The sequence below is a fragment of the Eumetopias jubatus genome, unplaced genomic scaffold, assembly GCF_037043125.1.
Source record: "Eumetopias jubatus isolate StellerSeaLion01/CBP00866 unplaced genomic scaffold, mEumJub1_p1.0 scaffold_12, whole genome shotgun sequence".
NCBI lineage: Eukaryota > Metazoa > Chordata > Mammalia > Carnivora > Otariidae > Eumetopias > Eumetopias jubatus.
Window position 1 is genome coordinate 75,298,365 of NW_028274818.1, and position 22,458 is coordinate 75,320,822.

The 22,458-nt window shown below is 40.3% G+C and overlaps 1 protein-coding gene across 12 annotated transcripts in view; it reads left to right on the forward strand.

Moving 5' to 3' along the window:
- The window catches only part of RBFOX1 (RNA binding fox-1 homolog 1), a 2,047,095-nt gene that overhangs the window by 1,927,166 nt on the left and 97,471 nt on the right, over window positions 1–22,458 (forward strand). For 11 of the 12 annotated variants that reach the window (XM_088016928.1, XM_028117531.2, XM_088016933.1 and 8 more), the window contains 3 exons: window positions 6,908–7,000; window positions 8,737–8,797; window positions 18,296–18,349. In XM_088016928.1, the coding sequence (XP_087873054.1) occupies window positions 6,908–7,000; window positions 8,737–8,797; window positions 18,296–18,349 (208 nt within the window). The remainder of the gene's footprint in view (window positions 1–6,907; window positions 7,001–8,736; window positions 8,798–18,295; window positions 18,350–22,458) is intronic. The other variant, XM_088016935.1, reaches the window with a different exon arrangement.

Sequence of the window (22,458 nt, forward strand, 5' to 3'; positions counted from 1 at the left end):
TCTATCTATATATATATATATATCAAGTTTCCAGAGGAAAATTACCCATGCCTAAAAAATAATGTTGTTGCTACATTTTTGTTTTTCAGTGATAATTATGTTCTTTATATTAAAAAGTGAGTTGATAGTCTCATGCGCAGGTAAATATGTGATTATTCTGTATTAATAAAGTGCAGTTATTTTCCTGGGTTGTAGGGGAGAAAATTTCATATACACCAACCTTTTGAATATAATTTTTTTCATTAATATGTTTACCACTCCACATTTTGCAGTTTGCCATTGCTTTGAATTTGTTTTTGGTTTTTGGTTTTTTTCCATAGGAGACCAATTTTTAAGTCGATTTTCCTGGACCTAAGCATGTTAGTAAAAATCAGCGTGCTGGAAAGCCTCCAGCACTTTCAGCATGGAAATATGTTGGGGGAAGAAAAGGCCCAACTCTCTCAAAGCATCCCGTCTATCAGAGGTCATCAAAATGAGGTCCCCCCAAGGAGCAGCACGTAGGAATGTACCACAAATGCAAATTCTCGGGGTCCAACCCAGACCTACTAAATCAGACGCTCAAAATGGGAGCCCAGCAGTTTGTGTTTCGACAAACCTTCCAGGCCCGTCGTTAAAGTTGCAAACACTGTGTTTTCCTGTTTTAGACAAATGCCGACACTTCATCTAAATGCAGAATGCTCCTTTGCCCACTGGTGTTTTGTAGTAGCTAAAGTGTCATCCCACTGGCACGCACAGAAAACTCCAGGGCTCTATCAGAATCTCCCCTGAGGAAAGCAGTGCATTCAGCTTAGCAGCAGATACTGAGTGATAACAGTCCTGTCAGAAGACTCAGAGAGTGACCTCAGCAGCCAGAAAGTGACCACTTTCTTTTTTTTAAAGATTTTATTTATTTATTTGAGAGAGTTTATGAGAGAGAGTGAGAGAGCACATGAGAAGGGGGAGGGTCAGAGGGAGAAGCAGACTCCCTGCTGCGCAGGGAGCCCGATGCGGGACTCGATCCCAGGACTCCAGGATCATGACCTGAGCCGAAGGCAGTCGCTTAACCAACTGAGCCACCCAGGCGTCCCGAAAGTGACCACTTTTGATAACTCTGCCTGGTTTCCAGAGCACTAGTCCCCAGGCTGAAAGGAATTCTAAGCTCCTTTCTTGCATCCTCAGACTATGAAAGTGGATATTGGGACAAATTGCTTATCACATACAGAGAGATACTAGATTTAGCCCCGTAACTTTCCTCACACAGGCGATTTGGGACAAGTCAGTATCCAGGAGGGTTACAAGAACTGGTTTTCTCTAAGGGGGCAGGCAAGTGCTAGCTTTCTTGGGAACAACAACCACCTCCTTCCCATGAAGCAAACAATTGCATGTATTATTCCTTGGGCAGTCTGCACCCTTTCCGTCCTGGATACGATGATGCAGCTTGATGTGAGGGAAGAAAATTCCAGTATTCTCCTCTCCACAGCCAAAATGATGTTGCGATATGCTGGATGAGGAGAAAAAAAAAAATCAATTCATTATATTCTCTGGTTCTGCTAGTGCACGGGTCTTCTTCTCCCAAAATTTCAGGTATTTTAGTTACTCTTCTATCAGTAACATGACCTCTAGGCTGCGGGAAACATAAGTTAATTCTCTTTCTGCTCCTTATATGAAAATCATCATAAGAGCTGTTTCTATACCTGCAGTGCAAAATGGATTAAGAAAAAACGTGCCCAGGGACACCTGGCTGGCTCAGTCAGTAGAGCCCGTGACTTGATCTCTGGGTTGTGAGCTCGAGCCCCATATTGGGTGTAGAGATTACTTAAAAATAAAATCTTAAAAAAAAAAAAAGAAAGAAAAGAAAAGGAAAAAAAATGTACCCAGCCTCACTAATCCTTTTCACTCAGGCCTGATGCATTCTTGGCAAAATCCTAGAAGATGACCTGGAATGTTGACCAACTTTCTTGTAATCCTGAGTCTGTGGTGCTACTGCTTTTAAAGGTGTTTGTTTTTTTAAAATTTATATTTAATTTATATTTTGTTTTGTAACTTTTGCCAGTTGGAAAAAGCTGTTTAATTCCTTTCGAGAGCTGTTTTGGGCCATTAGAAGAATATCGTTTGCTATTTTGAAAGTACAATGGAGGTACTATTTTTAACACTTCCTCTGTCATTGCCATGATTAGCCTGTCTCTGGGGCTTTAGCAGTGAAGACCGTTTAAGTTTGCCACATCCAGCGACTGACTTTGTGAACCTGCTTTTTACTTTTGATTAGGAGACATCAAGAATAGGCTGGGTGGGTAGGCTCCCTCCAAAAGAGGCAGTCTGGCAGGTTCCAGGGGCTGACTGTTTGGTGTGACTGGACTGTCCTCGAGACAGTCCTTTGGGGAACTGCCAAATGGGGACAGTAGCTCACACAGGGATATTTTTCAGACTTGACATTATCATCTGCAGGAAAGGGCCATATTTAAAGGGACATCTCCATTTAAATGGTTGAGAAACCTGAACCACTCTTACGACCTCGTGTTCAGCATCTGGCGTAGGAGAAACAGGCAGGAAGTAGGTGGACCCTTCAGAGCTAGGAGTTCACCGGTCCCCGAGGCAGGTCACTCAGTGCTCAGTGAGTATGGCTGTGTGTTCTGGGTGTTTGGTGGGTGTGTGTATGTGCATGTGTGTGCACGTGCATGTGCGTGAACCCTATTCAAACACAGGTACTATCTATGTTTTCCTGAGAATGTATTGCATAAATAGCTCATGGGTACACGGATAGCAAGTACACAGGGAAACCACACTGAAAAAGGACACGCCAGACTTTGAAAATGAGAATTTGATAGCACTTAGCGGGGAGAGATCCTATCATTCATTTTGTTCCTTTTAGGAGATTTAAAAACATTTTGGTGAACTCTGAAACGATGTATGTGGGAGATTCAGCCAGAGAGAACAACTTCTTAATATACCCGGGAAATATACAGTCTGATCTTTGATTCAGTAGATTATCTGTGAGGACTGGTTCCATCCCAGGTGCAAGAAGATGGGTGAATCTGTGATGAGTGAGACCAGAGTGATCCTCGGAGACTTTCCTGACTGGTGGGGGAGACAGACCACTTAGACCAACGACTGCGTGCTGTGCTCTGTGGCAAGTGGGCGGCTGCTGAGAGGCTGAGCAGGCAGACCGATACTGTTAGGGGTGGGAAGGCTTCTGGGAAGAAGGGGCATTGAAGCTGGGAGTGAACGTTCTCGTGAGTAAGAATTTCCCAGGGAAGGGAAGGAGAGAAGGTGGTCCTCCAGGGAGAGGGAGCTGCACGTGCAAAGGGGAATGGGGAGAAGTGAGAGGTGAAGCTCTGAGTCCCACAGAAAAATGCATCTTTAGACTTGTGTCCACAGCTCCCCTCTTATAGATAGTTCTCTGCACCAGCAACTAGAGGATTTTCATAGAAGATGAAAAACCAGCGCACTCTTCCATCCCGGGTGCTTCAGAGCCTTTATTTAGCATATAAAATGTTACAGGTGCATTAATACAAAAAAGGAAGCTATCACCTAAACACATACCACAAAACCAAAACAGAAAAATAACTGGGATATGGAAAAAGGTCAGAATAACGATTCACAAGAGATTTTAAAATAAGCAAGTCACACTGGCCTGGCGGTCCATCTCGGGATCCCCATTAGTATGCTTTCCCATGTGGGGTGGCACATGTCACTGTCACCTCACTGGGTCTTTTCTCCAGCAACCTCGCACCTTCTCTCGGCCCCACCCCTCTACTGAGGTGAGCCCTGGGAGCAGTGCATCTCCTGCAGCAAAGAGCACCTGGTCCTCGCCCTGTGTGTCCTGCACACTGTAGAATGTTAAGGGTTCCACATCTGGCATTGCACCCAGCTCCTGTGCTCTCGGGCCAAGTGCAGAATGTGCTTCTTCTGTTTCCCTTCTAAAGGCTGAGATAAAAATATTCAGAATGTTTTTCAGAATTCCAAGTTGTGGTTTCCTTGAGATAGAATTCTGACCTTGAGGCAGGATAAAAGAAATAGCCTCAGCACCAGTTTTAAAGAGTTGCCCAGCACCTGCACTTGGCAGAGAGGGAACCTGAAAATGGCCAGGTAACTGGCATCACTCTCCAGGTGAGAATTCTGTCAATCTTCTGACCCAGGGAGGCCAGGTCCCTCTTGCCTTGGGGGAGATGTGCCTGTCCAATGGAAGAGGTAGGTCAGTCCCTTTGGTTTTTGGGGACTGTGTCTGGAACAAGCACTTCTGAACCCCACTTTCCAGAATCTCAACTAGTCATCTCAGCAGCTGGAAATAAGAAATATTGAGGACCTAAAAAAAAAAAGAGAGAGAGAGGAATGTAGCAGAAAATGAAAGTAAGAATAAGAAGCGTCCATATATATTATCTTACTTCAAAAAAAGTGAGAACTTGGGAATGTAGTGAACTTCACATGGGTTTCAAAACCTATTTCTGTCTCCAACTTCATGTCTCCCTGATGCACATAGTGCTGATTTTAGGCCAGTGTGGGTTGCCTTGGGGTCAGACGAGAACCACAATGACGTGATTCTTTGGGATGATGTATGGCGGGTGGCTTAAATGTTCCCTTTCACTGGGCTATGTACCTCGCATTGCTGTGGTGCTAAAGAATGGTGCCCATGGACAGTAGTGATGGCACCAAGCCCTCCATCGATAAGACTCAGACTGTGGATTTTCTTTGCTTGCCTAGTGAGAGAATCGCCCCTGATGCAGCCAGTGTCCTTGTTTCCCTTATTTGTTAGATGTATGACATTCTGTGCATGCTAGAGAGTTCGGTTTTAAGGGGACAATGGCTGTACCCCTGCACCTAAGATCCAAATCACCAAGTCAGACAGATAGTCATCTCTGAAACTCACTCCACTCCTTAAGTTGCTCATTGGAAATCAGCAACGTAATATTCTACCTCATACAAGGAATTGGAACTTTCCTTTGATGGTGGTTGCTGATATGAGAGGCCATGGAAATGCAGCTGCTGGGCTGCACAGTAGCTTTCTTAGCAGACAGATTTCTGGGCTCCACTCTGGGATTCTGATTGGGTAGCTATGTGGCAGGGTTCAGGAATCTAAATGTTTCATATGCTATGCCCCCCACTTCCTTTCACTGTGCAACCAAGTTTGGGACCCTCTAAGCAAGAGTCAGCACCATTAATAGAGCGAAGCCTTCAAATTCTGTCTTCAGTCCGTTGAAGAGCTGTTATTTCAAAACTCATCGGTTAGCCTAGTATATTTGGACACCTCACATGGGCGTACCACCAGTGATGTGTGAGACAAAGTTATATATGCTCCTTCTCTTATGGAGCATAAAGGCTTATACTGATCAAATCTTCCAGACTCAGCTAATCACAGATCCTCACAGTGGGACATATTATAAAAGATTTTTCAGTCCAGTCCTCCAAAGTAAAGCTGCTTATTTTTTCTCTGTCAAATAATCATTTAATTTAGCTTGAATCCATCCACAGATGGGATCTCCTATAGATAAGCCCATATTGACTTTGGAAAGTTCACTCTTCACGCAGACCATAGGCCAACACCTCTCTGAATACCCTAGCTTTGGATATCACTTCAGCAACCTACTGAGCGGTTGGGAGTTAGCATTAGTTGGTTATGACTACTTGTTATTTGTAATTACTGTCTGTTTTATCAGTGAGACTGAATATCAGACTTGTCCCAACTAAGCTAAAAACCAGCATGTCCCTTTATTGAAGTTTACCCAGTTGCAAATAGGAGTCCCAACACATTGCATTGTTTCACCAGAACGAGCTGGGCAAATTTATACTGGAATGGTTTCAAAAGGTTGGTGTATATTTCTGAACAAGATGTACAAATATTTTTAGGGGTTTTAAAAATAATGTGTCATATTTTCTGTGCTCTTCTTAGGAACAGTGTCAGTGAAGAAAAAAAGGTGGATTTTGACAATGTGACGTTTAGTGGGGTTGTTTTTTGAGGCTGAAATATTAAAACAAAATATGCCAGTGGTGAAGTAAAGGGTCTATTTGTTGTCTATCAGTAAAAGAGGAAGTGCCCAGAGTGTTATTGTGAATAAAATTCTCTTAACAAAGTTCCTTTATTTTCGACCTGTTGATTTGACAAATGAATATCAAGATAATGTCTTAGAACGTTACGATACGTATATATATTTCCCTTTTCAGTTAGTGAAGTAGCCTGGAAAGTTGACAAATTCAGAAGCATATATGTTTCTGAGGGGAGGGGACAGTATTAATATAAAAAAGCACTACTTGAACTGTTTGCATTATTAATCAATTGATGTTTATTTCAATTCATTTCATGTGATTATTTTGTTTGTTAGATCAAAGAGTTTAAGATTTATTATGAAAAAGGTCTTTCCTTTTTTTTAGGCTTCTAATTTTTATTTTTGAGAAGTTAAGGCTGTAAAATTGACAAATTTGAATAACCCTAAATTGCATGAAGAAGAGATGTTCTTAAGACCACATGGCATGACTCTGTAGGCAATGTTAGAAGATTTTGGCATTCATTGTTGAATTTCGTGCACACGTTTTATTTTATTTTATTCTTAATTTGCATGTCAAGAAAGTGGTTCCCTTTTTTTTTTCCTCGTTATTTCATTTTCTTCTCTGTGAAGACACTGTAAATTTATTTTGATCTCATTTTCTTTCCGTTAGACTTATTTTCTTCTGTAGTGACATTTAGAAAGGTATTTTTGGTATCATTTTTTGAATTCTTCAGGGGTTACAGCTAACTGGTGACAGAAAAAAAAATCTTGTTCACATTTGTCGCTTACTTATTGCACATCTTCGTATTCTTATAATTTCTCTAATTTGCATGTTACAGAACTGAAGCCAGGACAAGAAATAGAAATTAAAGCGAGAGAACGTTACACAGTGGTCGTTGACTGGAATAATAATCTGCATGTTGTTTTCCCCTTCTCCCTCCTGCATGCAGGGATTTGGTTTCGTAACTTTCGAAAATAGTGCCGATGCGGACAGGGCGAGGGAGAAATTACACGGCACCGTGGTAGAGGGCCGTAAAATCGAGGTGCATGTTCAAAATATTTTCCTTTACATCTTCTTTATAAATGTCTGCTTCACGCTCATTCGTTGTTCCAGATGCATCATTGTGTCTTGTATGTGACCCTACTCCCTTCTCATTGTTTATATATATATATATATATATTTATATTTATATATAAAAAGGAAAACTGGCCTTACTTTTTTTTAAATTTTACTTTATTATGTTCTTATTACTGATGAAAGGTGAATGGCAAAAGTGAAACAAAAAGAAAGGTTACTCTGTACTTTTTTTTTTTTAATTTTCTGTGTTTTATAATTGATGGGTGCAGTAGGTTCCAAACAGTGGAGACAGTATGCAGAACAAAACAAAAAACAAAGCAGTTCTTTTCTTTTTTTTTTTTCTCTTCCGTTTTTTTCTTTTTCTTTCCACTGCAGGGTTGACGAGGGATCCACAGTGGTGTCCAAATTGAGTCAAATGGTGAAAGCAGTAGCATTCGGAAGAACAATTGTTTCTTTAAAAAAAAAAAAATGAGAGGTCTTTGTCACTGAACCTTTCATTTTTTGTTTAAGAAGCCAGTTTGAATCTTTGCCTTCTTTGATAATAAAGTGACTAACCAAACAGGATTTCCTGTTCAATATCTGGCCCCTCTTCACTGAAAAAAATAAATAAAAATAAATGCTAAAATTTCAATATTCAGAATCTAGTCTTTCTACCACTGGATCTCCCTCAACATGGCCACAGGGTTATATTTGTTAAAACTTAAAAAAAAAAAAAAAAACCAGTTAAAAATGCTTTAGTCTTTGGAGTAAGATGTTGCATATTTTGCCTTTCGTTTTCCCCCCCTCGACGATAACGCTTAGGCCCCTCACCAAACTCTCAGTAACCATGGTAACTGTATACAAACCCATGCTGGCGATGGTGGTGAATGGTAAGTGGTGAAGTCCATCTGCCGCTTCACGTATTTAGTGCTGATTATCTCTATACATATATATACCACGTGGATTTTTTTGACTTGTCGTATTAAGTTTTCTTGATGCTCTATTTCTTTGGGTACCGGTACGCCTGTAATTGAGTGTACGTTCTAAGCGAGCCTGGGAGGCACTGACTGGATTGAGATATGATAGTGCACATCTTACTCAGATTGTTAACTCCATATTGTGTTAAACAATGCACCCTCTCTTTTATCCTTTTGTTAGCTGTGACTTTAAAGCTTGAATGATCTTGTTAATTCTTGCGATGTCAAAGGCTCTTGTTCCAAGTGTTGAATGCTAGATGTTGCTCTCCCCGATGGTCCTTCCCTCCTAAAGTGTTGCACACGGCTAAATCTTGTTTGTCCCTTTTTTTTTTTTTGACATTTATGTTCCCTTGTACCTTGTCTCTCCCCTTCTACTCCACTGCATGTTCCTTCATATGAATTTTATTTTGTGTTTAAAAATATTTGTTTCTGTGTTACCATGGAGTACACGCATGCTTTTAAATCTTCAATTATGCAGTTCCTTTTAATTTGCTTTTACTGTCTCCTTATTAAACTTTTAAATGATATGACATTGCTTTATTGAAATGATTTGTAAGTTAAAATGGTTATGAAGTAAATGTAATTATAAAAATGTATGATTTTGTTATGCACCTACTGCCTTTTATAAATTAAAATGCATTTTAGTTTTTTTTTTAATAAGTAATCACAGTCATAATGCATGCAACTAATTGAACTGTGGGCTGGCCCTGGAATATGTGCTCATTTGAGTTTTCTATGTACATAGGTAAATAATGCCACAGCACGTGTAATGACAAATAAAAAGACTGTCAACCCTTATACAAACGGTAAGTAGAGATCGACCTTTTACAAGAAGTCATCCCTACTTCTGAATCTGTTAAGTAATTTAACCAGGGAATATGATTCAATAAGCCCTGTTAACTTTGGTGTGGTTCTCATGTCCTTGCTGCTGACCTGCTACAGTGAACCACATGAATCAATACGATATCTTTCCGTGACTACAGTTACCATGGTGAGCCCTGAGTAATGGGCAGAACTGTCACATCGCCATGTTGTACACCTGAAACTAATCTAACACTGTATGCCAACTAGACTTCAATAATAATTTTTTTAAAAGATAGTTTTCACAACAGAGGCGAATTTAGTTTTCACACAAAGTGTGCATGCCCTTCCTCCAGTCTCTAGAATAACTCCCATTTGGGGTGAGATACAGTAATTATTGGGGGAGTACTTGGGTCATCTACTTTGCTGTTATTGTAGTGAGTCGAGGGAGGATGGAGTTTTTGTTTGTTTCCTTTTTTTTTCCCACCACAACCTCCTCGTTGATCCCTAGTCATTTCCGGAAGAGGGACTGCAGAATTTGGTTCTGGCCTTGAGTCTTCTCTGGAGCTGTGAGGATTTTGAAGTGGCTCGGAGGGTGCCTTCTGAGGAGCTCCATAGGATGAATGCAGTATTTGCTTTCCTTTGGGTTGCTCAGTGCTGTTTTGAGCCAGATGAGGATGTTGCCACGTACTGCAGACCCCTTCAGGACAATGCATCTCTTCCTAACCAAGAAGCCGTCTCAAAACCCCTCATGATAAGAATTCACATGTATAACAAGAATTGAAAGCACTCAATAATTTTATTTCTGTAATCCTTGTCAGAACACATCTCTCTTAAGATATGGGGGGGGAGCTGCTAATATGCTAATCACATACTTAGTTGTACCAAAAAGCTAGGAAGACTGTAATGTAGTAATTAAAGTATATACTCCAAGTGGGATATTACACCCATTAAAATGAGCAAGATGAGGACTCTTCAGGGCCCCCTAATGAATGAAAAATTTTAAAATGAAGAAGTATAGCATGATTTCAACTAAATTATGGAGGGCATTGAATTAAAATGCTAACTGTTGAGTTGAACTGTAAGACTGGAGGAAATTCTTCCTTTGTTTTGTAGGTTTTCAAAAATAATGTAATTTTATTACTGAGATAAGGAAAATGTATGAAATTTTCCATTTTTAATATTTTAATTACATGTGAAACATGGAAATACAGACTCATTCAAAAGAAAAAAGAAAAAAGAGAAAGAAACATTAAAGAAAAGGTGAAATGTATTTTGAATCATGCCACTGCCAAGTTGGTGTCCTAGTTCCCCCCTCAGAAGACACCACTGTTGTAGATTATTGTCTGGACTTTAACTTTGCATTTTTATGCGTATATATATGTATGTATATATATATAAAATAAGTACCTATTTATAGTATTCACAGTATCATGTACGTGCTTTTTATATAAATGATGTCATGGTATGCACATCATTTTTAATTGGCTTTTATATATCAGTGTGGAGTTCTTTCAATGTTAATACATACAGACCAAGTTCATTCTTTTTAGTGGTTACAGAAAATTCTATGAACTGGATATATGAGTTTATTCTTTTAAAAAAAAAAGATTGTATTTATTTGAGAGAGAGAGAGCGAGCAAGAGGGTGTGCATAAGCAGGGGGAGCGGCAGGCAGAGGGAGAAGCAGGCCCCCTGCTGAGCAGGGAGCCTGATGTGGGACTCGATCCCCGGACCCTGGGATCATGACCTGAGCTGAAGGCAGTTGCTTAACCAACTGAGTCACCCAGGCATCCCAATATATGGACTTATTCTTACCTTCCATATTGATTGACATTTAAATTTTGTGTTGTTGCTGTTATAAACAGTAATATTAGCATTTAGTAGTTTTGTTTTTGTTTTTCTTTTTTGTGTGTGTGCCGATGACTACGAATTTGGTTAAGTCAGTCTGTTCTTATTTTTAAAAGGGGTACCATTAAACAGAGATATACCCTCGATATAAGAAGGCTCCACTTTGAAAGATCAGAAGAATTATTTATTCTGCTGACCCATTTTTCCAGCTCCAACAACCCGAGACATGGCCTTAAATGGTATAGAAAATTTCCACAACAGACTTTGAATGCCCAGTGCTGAAATGAAACAAACTTCTGATTTATGCATCATGAATCCTTTCTACTTGGGTAAAAATGATAGCTCTGCAACTTGCCAGAGTTAATATGTGGTGACATCAACCCAACTAATGGGCATTTTCTTTATTCCTTAAGCTATATGGATACATATTTATTTTAAAGAAAGAGTTATTGATCATTGTCCTACCCAGGGGTTGAACACTAGCCCAGTGGAATTTGGGGACACAATTCAAAGCCCATCCATTAATAGCTAACATTTCTGGAACACTGACCATGTGGCATCATGTTAAGCATTTCAAATGCATGGGGCCCACATGAAGTCCTACAAAGAAGACATACTTATCCCTATTTTAAACAAGCAAAACCTGAGGCTGGAAGAGAAGTCATTAGTGAAGTCTTTCCCTTTTATTCTGAAGTAACAAACCTTGTGGCCATGCCTGTGTAGATGCAAGAATATCGCTTCCCCTTTATCATCTTACAGAACTGCACACAAATGGCAACCAACCACAATAATGAAACTAAATGTTCAGCTCCAAATGCCTGTTTTTGTGGCATAAACATCCCACATCCCATTCCAGGTAGCCATGCATTCTGAGTTCCCAGGAATAAGTCATGTGGGTTTCTCATCTATGTACCTGAAAGGGGGCACTTGGGCTTATCCTATCACATGGACTGAGCAGGGGACCCAAGGGTTGGATGGATAGTCACAGCAGAACTGACTTAAGAAACAAATACAAATCCCAATTACATTAAGCAGCTGGATTCTATAGAAGACATTGTGGAGACTTTTGGTATTCAAAGAAAAGCAGTTCTCAAAGCTTTTTCCAATCCATAATTTGTGAGTATCATCACTACAAATAACCTTTCCCATAAATTGCAATGCAACAAAAGACAATGGGGCCCTCTCAGATCCTTAACAAGAGTGACTATGTTAAAAGGGGATATTATCACCACAAAAAGAATGAAAGAAAAAGAAAGAAAGAAGAAAGAAAGAAAGAAAGAAAGAAAGAAAGAAAGAAAGAAAGAAAGAAAGAAAGAAAGAAAGAAAGAAAGGAAGGAAGGAAGGAAGAAAGAAAGAAAGAAAGAAAGAAAGAAAGGAAGGAAGAAAAAGAAAAGAGAAAAAAAGAAAGGAAAAGAAGGAAGGAAAGAAGGAAGGAAGGAAAAGAAAGTTACTATATGAGATGATGAATATGTAAATTAGCTTGATTGTGGTGATATCTTACAGAGTATATGTAATATCAAATCAACAAGTTGTACACCTTAAATATGTACAAATTTTAGTTGTCAATTATACCTCAATAAAGCTGGGGGTGGGGAAGAGAAGATAAGTCAGGACCCATGAAGTCACATCGAAATGAGAAAAGTTAGTTACCAACTTACACTTCAGCAAATACACCTTCCTAGAGTCATCACATTTTGAGGTCATCTTCACATAGTGAAATATCATTGTGGGCGCCACCAACACATTCATGCATTCCTTCAGTCACATGTCCATCAAGAGCTTAACCAGCCACAAAGTTTCCAGTGATGAGTAAGACCAGATCCTAAACACAAGCAGGCTCTGCTCTACCATCATCATGGCATTACATTTCCTAGGACATTTGAACTTGGATATAAGAGAAGACTTTAGAATGATATACAGGGGTCTGCAAACACTGTCCATCAGAGAGCTTCCCAAGGAGAGAACTAGGCTACTTATGTATTGCTGATTCCTCCTGAGGACAGAAGCCCTCAGACCAGAGCTGGGGCTCATTGGAGTCACTGCAGATCACATGTTTGCAATGCAAAACAAGTTGAGAACCAGATTTTCAGGGATTCCCTGGATGTTGGAGAAGCATGGATGTTGGATGTGGATTTTTTTTTCTCTCAGATAGCTTAGGAAGGATAAATTTGGACCAAAAACTCCAAGACTATAGAGAAGTAGACTTTGTATCAGCTCTGCCTTTCCCTGGGTACTGAACTACATGCAAGTTGTTTAAACCCTCCACACACGTGTTCTTAAGTGGAAACTGAGATATGATGGGACCTACTCTCTAGGGTAGCTGCACTTAATATGGAGTTAAGTACTCGACACGGGACCAGGGGTCCAAAATGCCCTAAAAATTTAATTACACAATAATCTCAATAATAAGTAGGCATCTTGTTTGTTTTTTGCTATAGGTAGTAAGTCAAATTTCTTGATAGACGTACTAATTTTAGGATCAAATATTCAGATGCCAACAGAGCCTAAGCAGATAAAATAGATAAGCAAATAGAGAGGGTCCGAAAGACTCACATTCTTTTTGAACTATCTTCCATTTTCTTTTTTTTTTTTTTAAGATTTTATTTATGTATTTGACAGAGAGAGACACAGCGAGAGAGGGAACACAAGCAGGGGGAGTAGGAGAGAGAGAAGCAGGCTTCCCACCGAGCAGGGAGCCCGATGCGGGGCTTGATCCCAGGACCCCGGGATGGTGACCTGAGCCCCTGGGGGGCTCAACGACTGAGCCCCCCAGGCACCCCTCCATCTACTTTCAACCTATGTCTTTTTATATAAAATCAGTCTTTCACAGACAGCGTGTTGTTGGATTTTGCTTTATTTTTATTTTTTTTAAAGATTTTTATTTATTTATTTGATAGAGACACAGCGAGAGAGGGAACAGAAGCAGGGGGAGCAGGAGAGGGAGAAGCAGGCTTCCCGCTGAGCAGGGAGCCCAGTGCGCGGCTCCATCCCAGGACCGCGGGATTGTGACCTAAGCCGAAGGCAGACGCTCCACAACTGAGCCCCCCAGGCACCCCGAACTATCTTCCATTTTCACACGAGGAAAAGCAAAATATTCTCTACTAGAAGAAAAAGGAGAACAGGTTAACCGTAAAAGATTGCTGGCATTTGGCCTCCAAGCCAGATACACAGTAGGGAGCGGGGGTGTCTGTGCCTAACTGGGGGTTAAGTGGAGTGGTCCCTGGTCACTTCCAGCAAATTGGTCTGTGTGGGATTCATAATCTCAAGTTGGCTATGTCTACTGAACTTTCAAGAAAACCAGAAATCCTGTACTGTAATGAAATCTGAATGTTGGCCATGAATATATGTTGCAAAAAAAAAATAGTGGGTGCACCAAACACAGTGTGCGACTAACTTTTCATTTTAGGCATTGCCTGCCATCCTCAATAGATGTCTTTAGAAGGCACTCGTATGCGGTTCCGGAAACCCCTGTGGTGTATTTAAGGGTACTTTCTTGAATATGTTTCTTTGATATCCAACCCAGCAAAGCCCTAGAGAAGACATGTGCAGATTTTTTGTGTGCACATTCGGACTTGGCTTTTAACATCTAATGCAGCCGTAGTTAACACTGGCGAGCTTGGGCAGCGTTTTTCTATGGCAGGCTGGCAGATGACCTTTGAGAAGCTAAGTTTGAGGAGGGGGGTGCTGATTTGGAGGCAGCCCCTTGAGACCCAGCCACAGAGGGGGTCTCTCTAACACAGCTCCTGTGTCTGGTCTCTGCTCCATTGCTTCGTTGTATGGGCAGCTGGGAGCAGTGGGCTTTATCAGCTGTTCTCTTTTGTTGTAAGCCTCATTGTTCAGTTTAATGTCCTTGATCAAAATCTCTGAATTTGCAAGGCCTGAGGATGTACACAGACTGCCTGAGAACTTAAAATGGGGATCATTTTGTCCATCTTCCTGACAGTGCAGGCTCCTGTCTCCAGCAGGTTTATCCCAAGGGTCTCTTCCAGGTACTGGAAGGAGTCACAGGGACGAGGAGGCTATTTGCATGTGATTTGCATACATTTACATAAGCCTGCATGAGCTCTGTAAGTCTGAGCAGGGGTGACTCTGAAGGTCTGGATCCTTATTTCCTCTGCCTTGAAGACAGTCACCCCTAACAGAGTCCTTCTTTATAAGATGTATATCAGGAAACAGGTCATTGGAGGTTGGAAGGAGATAGAACCCTAGCCAAAACAGAATGAGCCCATTAGAAAAAGCTCTCTATTCCTTCTGTTCCCTTAGAGCAAAACTAAGTTAATATTTATGGAACGCTGACCATTTGCCAAATGTAGTTTTAGGTGCTGGGAATTCACATTGGACAGCAGTCCTGTTCACTTTACCATTAATTTTAATGAAGGAGAATGGGTATAAAAACAATTAAGAACAAGAAAGAAAGAAAAAAGATAAACCCAGGTAGTGTTAACAGCCATGCAGAAAACAAAACGGGGAATTGAATCAGGGGAAGGACGTGGCATTGAGTAGTCTGCCCTGGGAAGACAATGGAGACCTACATAATATCAGGTCAACTGTGTCAGGAGCTGGGGAGAGTTCTCTAAGCACAAGGAGCAGTGGATATAATCCAGAATGATCTACACTGATCTACAATGATCTCAGGTGGTTTTATAAAGATTTAAAAGTATAGTGTCCCCTGTAGCTTGGAGAGAAGGGAACCATGCTATGAAATAAATGGACAGGGGTTAAGTTGTGTGGGCTTGTGGGTCAAGGTTAGAGTTTGTGTTCTTCTAAGTTCGGAAGGAAGCTGTTGAATTCTGACTTGCAGAATGGCATATCGGATCCACTCATTTAAAATGGGCCTGACCACTAGGAACAGAGTGGGTAAAGGGAGGAAGGAGAGGAGGAATGGGAGGAGATGGAGCGTGTTAGGGCATTGTTGCTGTGGTCTCATCCAGATGAGAAATAGAAGTGTCTTGGCCTGGGATGGTGTCAACGGAGAGGAGTGGATGGAAATGTCTTTTCAAAGTCTAACCAATAGGATTTTGTAGTGGATCATACATAGGGTATGAGGGTAAGGGGAGAATCAAGGAATTATTTATCTAGAATTTTACTTTGAGGAACCAAGCGGATGAGAGAAGCCATTTGCTGAATTGGGGAGACTTGGTGAGGAGCAGCCTGCAGGGAAGGAGGGAGGTAAGAAGTTGGGTTGTCATGCCTGTGTTGTGGATCAGAAAGGTCTTTGTTTTCCCCACAGTGGAAGCAGCATTGTTTAGGAAGAAGGACCAATGACAAGGAGCAGGGCAAAACCTGCAATGATGTTCCCATGACATTTCATTTTGCTGCTCACAGATTCCAGGTTGGTTTCTTGTGAAGGAGACCTTATCAATGACCTTTTGATAGTCTGCCAGTTAATACTGGCAGACAGGAGATAGCATGTATCTCTTAATGAGGGAGAGTATTGTTTACATATTGAATGAAAGTTTTCCATAAATAGACATGGTAAACTGGCAGGTAGTTGGTAAATAGATAGATAATGGCATTAAGTAGCCTACCCTGGGAAGACACTGGAGGTCTGAATAACATCAGGTAAACTTTGTCAAGAGCTGATCAATCTATTCTTTTTATTTTTTTGATCGGTCTACTGATAGATAGGTAGATAGATGAATAGATGAGAAAGAGGATAGAGATAAATGATGATAGACGGATAGATCAATCAATGGACAGATAGATGGATCAATGGATAGGTATAACTTATAGTCTTTGAGAGTTTCATCAAAATTAATCAGTGGGTCTACATTCAGCGAACGGTACGTCCCAGTCTTGCGTGCAAAAAGAAGTATTTAAGGGAAACAAAACCTTATTTCAATAGTGACAAAAAGACCCTGTTTCCACCACCAGTAAAACAGGGTATAAGATGGGGAGCAGAGGGATGAAGAAAAAGAGTGAGAAATTCATGACTTAATTATTCACTTAATATGGGTCCTTATATAATTTGTTCACAAACTCTAGATTTCTGTGGAGGACTAGGGAAGAACATTAAATATGTCCAGAGAATCCTGAAGCTTTATTTTCAATAAATTTCAATAAATCTGTGGACATTAGTCCACAGATCTCCAGAAATTGGCTATTTTCTTTTTTTTAGGAAATGGTAGAATTTTAGTTGGTCAAACTGAAGTCATTTTCCGCATTCATAAAGCACATTTTCTGAAATGTGCCAGATAATTTTTATTTTTATATCATTATAGAAATTCCTGTATGACAAGATGTGGTTAATATAAAAGAGGAAGGTGTCAGTGTGAAGAAACCATTGGGACAACACATCTCAGAATTTTATGTCTCTTTCTGGTGATCTAAAATGGGGCCAGACATTTCCATTAATAAGCCTCCCAGGTATGCAAGCATAGCAGTTCGAAAAATCCTATCCTAAGACCATCTTGGGGGCTGTAAACTAGCTAGCTCATTCAAGTTGGATGAAAGTTCTTAGAAACAAAAAATTCTTAGAAAGTTCTAGAAAGTTCTTTGGTTCATCCAGGGTCCTATCTATTGAGATATTGAGCCTCTGTCTTCCTTAGGGGTCAGTAGATTGTGGCCACCCCTTGGCTGTTCTTACAGGTCCATCATTTAGGTCAGATGAGAGGATGTCATACCTCTCCCTTCTGGGAAGAGCTCTCCTAGTCAGAAATACCTTCTCTCGCATCCCAACTTTTACCATTGCTTTTTTTCAGAAGCATATATTAAAGGACCTCTGGTGTTTGACCTTTAGCCCAAGGACACAAAGTCTTCCGCAAAGAGCAGCATGCCTGCCCTTCTTTGTCTTTCAGGAATTCCATATAATGGATATTTTCATAAAAACTTACCAGCAGGAACAGGAAATAATCACCAAACCTTAAAACGTGACCATTCTTTGGAGGTTGTTCCCTAAATGGTGCCCAGTGGGTATGCAATGTACAGAGCTTCTCGATTTGCAAATATTTTTGTATGCTCTTTTCTTGAGTAAAAGTTCCTAAGGGCCAGGATTCATTTTACAGAAAATGCTCCATCCAGAACACTGGGAAAATTACAGGATTCTGTTAATCTTATATACAGGTTGTTTGAAAGTTACCTTAGATATCATGCATTGATTAAGAATTTTTATGGTTCCTGAATGCGCTGAAATGTATTCCACACTCAATCTCTAGTGGATAAGTGTCATTTTCTTTGGGATGTAAAGAGCACTTCGGAATTCTCTGGGTTATAATTAGGAATGACAATTATCAGAATATGTTGCTGCAAAGAATTCTGCTTATGTGAGCTTTCAAATTTTTGTGAACTTAACATGAAGGGACATAGGATGGATTATCTAGTGGTGATCCATGGAAGAAGACAAAAATTGAAATTATTATGGTGGTTCAAGAAAATATTGATATGGGAGAAAATTAATTACCACATCATTTTCAAAAAGTTCACCTGTAGCTGGTCAGTGGTTTCCATACTATTAACTTGTGTTGGCAGCAAATCAAAAGCATAAATCTGTTTTTCCAGGTATAGGTTTCAAATCATTTTTATGCATTCCCAAACCATACAGCCTGTAAATAAAAATAAAAAAATACAACAACCCATTTGATTTGTGGTTCACTTGCAGTGATATGAGTTGTTGAATCAAGTGTGATAATAATGTTTTTGTATATTTGTTTTAAGGCTGGAAATTGAATCCAGTTGTGGGTGCAGTCTACAGCCCCGAATTCTATGCAGGTAAAGAGTTCCTCTTTGCATGACTTCTTTTTCATCTGTTTTAAATGTGTTTTGCCTGCCAGTAAAGAACAGGTTTCATAAAATAATTTGAACCATGTAAATCCCTCTCCTAAGAAGTTCTGAAGGATTTTTTTAAAGCAAAACCGAAAGTGTTTAAAACCCTTTAAAAATAAAGGGGAATCGTGTATGTGTGTTACACTGTGCAGGACACACGGCCCTCCTTATGACATTTTACATTGATTTTGCCTCAAAAAAGCATCGAGGCTTTGTTCAAGGGCATATTGAACAAATGTAGAGCTGTTCATGCCCATTTTATTTCAATCTGCCTGGATGTGTTTTTTAACCATACATTTCCAGGTGGGGTTACCTTTCTTTCTTCCTGGCAAAGCAGAGAGTTGGCTCACTTATTCCAATAATGTGGCAGTGAGTTGAAATTGCCAAGAGAAGGATTATTTAGAAAACAAGAAAAAAAAAACAAACAAAAAAAACCCCCAAAAAACAAAAAGCAAAAAAATGAAGTGGTCTTTCTTTCTCTATTAATCAGTATTCCTTAGCAATTCCATCTCTCTCTGCTCTGCCTTCCAGGGTAGGTCTCTCCCCTCACCCCTTCCCTGCTACCCGCCAACTACCGGTTGATCAGGAAATCCGTGTAGAAAACTTGTTCATCACATTTTAGGAGAGGGTAACCCAGAAGCAGCAGTGGTGATTTTGGCTCTGCTTGGCCTGTCACTTCTGCCCGTTAGCCCCTTGTTCATTAACAAGACTGCATTTAACACCTTAGAACTTTAGTAGATTTGTTACATGGGGATTGAAAAGAACTCTTTCTTTGATGGGGCTCTTGCTCTTAAAAAAGGAGAAATAAATGACCAGTTGGTCCAGATCCACTCACTTAGTGACCTCTTCCCAGTAAGTCCTACCCCTTCTTGGTCCCTTCTGGGGTGCCATCTGTCGTTTTCCTAATCATGGATCAACCCTAGTGTATGACAGGAACACAGGACACTCGGATGGCTCCTCTAGCAGAGTCACCAACTCGACAAAGAAAAAAGTGGTAAATCTGGGAAGGCCCAATATGATAGCTAAGGTCTGGATTTCAGATAGGCAATGTTTGTTCTTCGCATGTGATTTTTACAAGCCTGGGTTAAGTCCAGTGACTCTGTGACCGTGAAGTAGCTGCGCTGACTCTTCCGGGGGAGAAAAGTCTTTGCTGTAAGGCTTTCCATGGTTATATGGTGGAACTCACCTCCTGAGAGGACACTTAGCAAAGTGAGGAACGCAAACACTGTACTCAGACAGCCCAGGTTCAAATCCTGCCCCCCCTCCCACTACTTGCCAGCTGTGTGACTCTAGGCAAGTTACTTAACCTCTCTGTGCCTCAGTGTCTTCATCTGTTAAATGGGAGATGATAATAGTAACAACCTCACAGGTGCTTATTAGAATTAAATGGGTTAATATATGAAGACTGGTGCACAGTCAGCCCTACATAAATTCTGGGCAAATAAAAATAAATTAGTGTTCCACCTCTCTGCCAGAAGGGGAAAATTAACGGAGAACTGATTGTGGTGAATTCTGAGTAAACCACTAAACTAAGAGATTCTTTTCTTAATACACGAGAGGACTAGACCTTCTGTTCTCAGCTTGCCTGTTTGGGGAAAGTTAATTTCTGGGATTGGAGGTAAGGCAGTCTGTTTAGGGGCACAGATATTGCTGGGGTACATCCTTGTCCAAAGCTGCAAAGAAAGGACATCCCTCAAAAGGGCATGCAGGAGGCCAGCCAGCAGCTTTCATGCATCCGGGGGCACTGCCCGATGAAATGGGGTAGCTGAGAAAACAAGCTGACACATTCTCTGCAAGTGTGTGCACCTGGCTACGTGCACGGTTTCTCCCCAGAATAATGGGTCAAGGACAAGAAGCAAGAAGGCATCTGATGAGGAGGTAGGGTATAAATGTGTCACTTGTGAGAGAGAGAGGAAGGACATGTTTCTGGTCCCATGCAGTATAGTTGCTGGTCATCTGGCTCGAGCAACCAAGAAACTCTCCTTTACATGTGATTTCAAACCTATATGCATATCTGTGGGTGTTTGAGAGGACATTAAGACAGAAGAAACCATTCAAACTAGATTGTATGTATAAGAATAAATTAATCTCCATGACTTTTAGAACGTTAGAACAGCCATTCAGATTAGCCCTGAGCCCAGCTGCAGAAGTTAGATCACGGGACTATCGGGAAAGAATAAGTTATAATAAAGATGAATATTTACCGAGTATTCTCTGTGGCCAGGCACGGTTCTAAGCACTTTACCTAAATTAATGTATTTAAATCCTCATGGCAGTTCTCCAGATGAGAAAACTAAGGTACGCAGAGTCCCTTAGCAGTAAACCTCTAAGATATCAAGCGGGTAAGAAGCTGGTTAGATTTTGAAACTGAGAGCCTGTGTTCTTTACAACTGGGTTATATGCTGCTTCTTTTTTGGGTATAAATATTAAAATTTGTAATTCTTATTGACTGTGTCCTATGATGGTAGATCGGGCTACTGCTCTATGTCCAAGCCAGTCAAATTAAAGAAGAGGAGTAAGATAATAATTTTGGATTTTTCCAACCACCACCACCACCGCCACCACCTCCTCCATATTCAGACGAGTTAACTGGCTGTGGGGGGCAGTTTTAAGAATTCTGGACAACTAAATAATTATTTCTATGAGATGCCCCAATAAACTTAAATCTAAAAAAAACGGGGCACGAATAGGTGTTACTTGAGAAATCTGTGTATGTATGTTAATATTGCCAATATGTGGGCTACCCTTAATAATCAGAAGACTTCTCTTTTTGCCTAAATTATCTGTGTATGCAGGTAAACAGAGTTCATGATATGCAGAAATGTAGGGAAATGCTGCCAATCCAACACTCCAGAACAATTCCTTTGAAATATTTGGAGACCCATAAACACTGAGAATTGAGCTAGCTTAAATTGGAAGTTAAGACACCTTTATGGATGGAGTGCATATATGCAAATGTGGACATAGCATGTATTCATTTCGCTATGGAAATATAATTACTAATGTCATCCATTTGAATGTCCATGATTAAGAATTTTGAGGGCTTCTTGGATTTCCCCAACTATAAACATAGTCTGGATCTATCTTGCAATTTCGAATATGCCTCAAAGCTGAAATGAAGACCTTGTCATTGATTTGCTGTGGATATTTAGCAGGCCAGCCCTGTGTCTGCCTGAGATAGAAAGCCAGGCTTATTAGGCACTCCTATATATAAGATTTTCTATTAATGACAAATATCATAATATTCCCATAGTATAATTATTGATTTTCTGAAGCTTATGCAGAATTAACAACCCAGCCTCCAACTGTCTCTCAGAACGGGGCATGAAAAGTTCACATATTTTGTAAATTAAAATCAATATTTTCAATCTCTCCTAAAGGTAATTTTCCTAATTTAGTGGACTTTTCCCTAACATTTATTTTCTCTTTAATTATAAAATGGCAGGTTATTGATTTTTGTATATAACCTCTTGACGCCCTGAGTGCATTTTTATTGCTAACGTGGGGTGGGGTGGAGAGGGCAGGAGCACCTCTTAATGAGGATCTTTAATTACTAGCTGAACAGTATTAATTTGCTTTGATAAATTATGACGCACACTCTCCCTCACGCACACATTCCAGGGGAAGCATTTAGAAAGCTGTTATGAAGGGCCTTTCATTTCGGGTGCTTTCTCTGAACTCTTACTGAGTCCTACCCGGAAGAATGCTTACCGAGCACCAGTCTCCAGAAGCAGATAGGCATAAATCAACACATCCCATGAACCCATGTAAATCTCCTCCAAAGACAAGTGGGTGTTTTCCTACAAAGCTACATGGTATTGATTGTTTTGCCTACATCTAATCATCTTCAGGCTCCTTGGGGCTTATTCTCAAGATAAATGATTGATAAGTCAATTAAAGAAATGTGCAGGTAGATCTCAAAACCAGTGTCTAAGACCATTCCATTTCAGACTTTTTTTAAAAAATTGAGGGCAATAAATACAAGTACAGTATCTGCAAATATCTGTTCCCAGCAGTATGCTTCAAGTTACTTAGTATCATTAGAAATAGTGTTT